At 41.4% G+C, this 3,616-nt stretch overlaps 1 protein-coding gene across 1 annotated transcript; it reads left to right on the forward strand.

The window, feature by feature from the left end:
• Positions 1-612: 612 nt before the first annotated feature.
• LOC111849417 (zinc-binding protein A33-like) lies at positions 613-3,616 on the forward strand. The gene is made up of 6 exons (XM_023822265.2): positions 613-1,252; positions 1,673-1,768; positions 1,866-2,096; positions 2,184-2,206; positions 2,396-2,520; positions 2,646-3,616. Exons 1-6 carry the CDS (start codon positions 848-850, stop codon positions 3,173-3,175), a joined length of 1,410 nt encoding a protein of 469 aa, XP_023678033.1. The 5' UTR covers positions 613-847; the 3' UTR covers positions 3,176-3,616.

A 3,616-nucleotide genomic window follows, 5' to 3' on the forward strand; every position in this document is an offset into this window, starting at 1 on the left:
CAACACTGTAACCTTCAGCAAAAAACCTTTGAAAAATAATGGAAGTTTCCAGAAGTGACATAATTTACGGAAAGTTGCATCTTATCTGAACCAGGATGCCAGCAGGTGATAGATCGACTAGTATGTTTCTCTCATCTCTAATGTAGGCTACTATTTGTGATGTTTTTAAAGTTTAACCGGGGGCTAGGGGTCAGCATTCAACGTCAATACTGTTACTGTTTTTAACATATAAATATTTATTTATTTATTCATACATACATACAGTGCAAACAGTACAAGGCGTAAGGCAGGACATGCCAGGTATTTACACAGAGAACCTACGGCATGACGTGCAGACAGAGAGCTACTCCTGTCATCCGTAATACTCTGGTCAGTCCTGTTACCGTAAAGTCAGTCGTTGTCTTTAATCTCCTAAAAATGTAAAATAAATAAATAATGACAAGGCTAATGGCCTTTCAATTGCCTAAAAATATTTCTTTTTCTATACGTTGTAATGCTGGGCTCCACATATTGTACGGGATTGAACGAGAACGAAAAAGTTACAGTACAGCGCCATCTACAGGAGGATGATAAACCTCCTTAACGAAAGTTTTACATATAGAACAGGTGTTACGTTAATGACGTGTTAAACGGCTAGTTAAAACGAGTTCGCTGAAATATCTCAAAATATGTATTCTTTATTTTAAAATGTGAAAAATTAAACCGATAAAGTTATTGAATTAACATTGCAAAAAAAACCACCACCAATAATTTAGGCATTTTCATTCTCTAAAAGAAGAAAGTAAAAGTGAAAACAAATCTTTCGGTGATCGGAAGCCATTACTGTGCTGAGAGTCACTCTGAAGAAATGGCGGCCAGGTCCTCTGGGCTGGAGGAGGAGCTCACTTGTCCTGTGTGCTACGAAATCTACAGGGATCCTGTGGTCCTGAAATGTGCCCACAGCTTCTGTAATGTCTGTCTACAGCAGTTCTGGGGAGAGAAGGGCTCTCGGGAATGTCCTGTTTGCAGGAGAAGGTCTTCTATGGATCGTCCTCTCACTAATCTGGCCCTGAAAAACGCATGTGAGGCTTTCTTACAAGGCAGAGCTCAGAGATCTGCAGCAGCTTCTGAAGGTCACTGCCGTCTGCATAATGAGAAACTCAAGCTCTTCTGTTTGGATGATCAGACACCTGTATGTCTTGTGTGCCGAGATTCAAAATGGCATGAAAATCACAAACTTCGACCCATACAGGAAGTCATCCCTGAATACAAGGTTGGACAACTGTTACCTATTATTTTTGTTGAAACACATAATACTTCTAATTGTACATTTAAATGTTTATAATAGAGTTAGAAATTAAACATTGTGTATTACAGGTTTACATAATGTAATATGTGCTGTACCACTGACTGTATCGGTTACACTTATGATGTTTCTGAGAGGGCTGGTCTAGTTCTGTTACCTTATTTATCTCTTGATGTTACTAAAGTATCTATGTGTCTTCAAATGGATTATGCTGGACTGGGTCTTGGGGGGTGGGGGGTGGGGGCTGTGGTCTATCCCAGGCAGTACAGGGCAGGGAACAGGATGCCAGTTATTGGTAATCGTTCCTGATATGTTTGCAGTAGTAGTGAGAGCTGTACTCATTCTGGACATTCAATAAACTTGACATCTGCTGCTTCTTTCATGCAGGAGATACTGAGATCTTCAATGAAACCTCTACAGGAGAAGCTGCAAGCTTTGAAAGAAGTAAAACAAACTTGTAACCAAACAGCAGAACACATCAAGGTACAGAACTACCTACATTATAGAGTGTAAGAACAGCAGTGACATCACTGGACAGGCTGCTCTGTAACAGCAATGAGGAAACTCACTTTCATTTCAGACTCAAGCCCAGCACACAGAGAGACTGATAAAGGGGGAGTTTGAGAAACTTCACCAGTTCCTAAAGGAGGAAGAGGCAGGCAGGATATCTGCACTGAGGGAGGAAGAGGAGCAGAAGAGTCACATGATGAAGGAGAAGATTGAGAAGATCACAAAGGAGATATCATCCCTCTCAGAAACCATCAGAGCCTTAGAACAGGAGCTGGGAGCTGAAGACGTCTCATTCCTACTGGTGAGGATGGATCACAACTGGATTCAAGTGGTTAAAATATAGATGTATCTCGTAAATTTGATATTAATCTTCTTTACTCTCTTTCAGAAATATAAGGAAACACAGAGAAGGTAAGGAAACTCCAGTGTCTCTCCTACAGTTTTGTGTGAAATGCTTCATGTTTTCATGGTTGTAAAAAATTGCCATTATGGAGTTAGTTTGAGATTCCTGTGGATGAGCCTCAGACTGCTTACTGTCCGTGGGGCTGACATCTGGGCAGAGGGTGAAACATCTACTGTTACTGCTGAACATTGTTACAGAGCCCAGTGCCCAGTGCGGGATCCAGTGGAGGTTTCAGGAGCCCTGATTAATGTGGCCAAACACCTGGGCAACCTGAGCTACAGAGTGTGGGAGAAGATGCTGGAGAAGAAAGAGATTAAATACAGTGAGTAGAAGATGTCAGAATGGAGCAGTTCCATAATCTCTCTGTGCAGATGAATTATGGGGGACAGGAGCCTTCAAGAAAAATGCTGTATATCCCAGTACTGATATGTGTGTGTCTCTCTCTAGATCCTATAATTCTGGACCCGAACACAGCACATACAAACCTAATGCTCTCTGAGGATCTGACCAGCATAACATTCAGTGATGTCAGACAAAAGTATCCTGATAACCCTGAGAGGCCTGTATGGTGCTGTGTGCTGGGATCTGAGGGATTCTGCTCAGGGAAACACTGCTGGGATGTAGATGTGGGAGATGGAGTTACCTGGAGGCTGGGTGTGGTCAAGGAGTCCATCAACAGAAAGGGGCTTTTCCCTCTGATCCCAGAAGGGGGCGTATGGAGTATAGAGCTGCATAATGGCAAATACACAGCAATGACCTCACCACCAGTCCCTCTGTCTGTGGGGAGGAAACCCCAGAGGATCAGAGTGCAGCTGGACTGGGACAGGGGAGAGCTGTCATTCTCTGATCCCAGTAATAACACTCCTCTCTACACTTTTAAACACACTTTCACTGACAGGCTGTTTCCAGTCTTCTATACCGATAAGAGCCTTATGCATGTCTGTCCAGGGAATGTGTCCATAAGTGTTAAACATTGAACTAAGAGTGTATATCAGAAGAGAAATTAGAATGAACAAAATAAGCAATTATTTAATGTTTACGACATACAATAGTGTGGCATCAGTGATTTTAGTGCTGAGATCTTCCATAATCTGCCCCGATTTGCACGTTTTGTAAATGTCTTTGCAGTTTTTTGTTTCTTTGTCATTTCATCGGCTGAAAGACCGTGACTGTTTTTCATGTAGTTCAACTTAAACTGGCATTTCCTCCTTGAGTGTTTTGCCTTAATCTTGAAATTTCTTTAACATGTACAAGGTTAATATTATGTCACACAACAATATCAAGGATAAACACCCAATATGCCTTTGAATAACGTCTAATTATTCTAGACACTGTTAGGGTGTAATTGTGTCCGAATCTATGTATATCTGCCTTATTTCAGTAAAACTAGAAAATTTGAAAATTTCTTGGAAAAGTCA

This window comes from Paramormyrops kingsleyae, chromosome 21 (assembly GCF_048594095.1).
Source record: "Paramormyrops kingsleyae isolate MSU_618 chromosome 21, PKINGS_0.4, whole genome shotgun sequence".
Classification (NCBI taxonomy): Eukaryota; Metazoa; Chordata; class Actinopteri; order Osteoglossiformes; family Mormyridae; genus Paramormyrops; species Paramormyrops kingsleyae.

Coding starts and splice junctions, on each gene's coding strand:
- LOC111849417 (XM_023822265.2), top strand. CDS start 848: ATGGCGGCCAGGTCCTCTGGGCTGGAGGAGGAGCTCACTTGTCCTGTG. Junction 1,769..1,865: donor AAACAGCAGAACACATCAAG/GTACAGAACTAC, acceptor CTTTCATTTCAG/ACTCAAGCCCAGCACACAGA. Junction 2,097..2,183: donor AAGACGTCTCATTCCTACTG/GTGAGGATGGAT, acceptor ACTCTCTTTCAG/AAATATAAGGAAACACAGAG.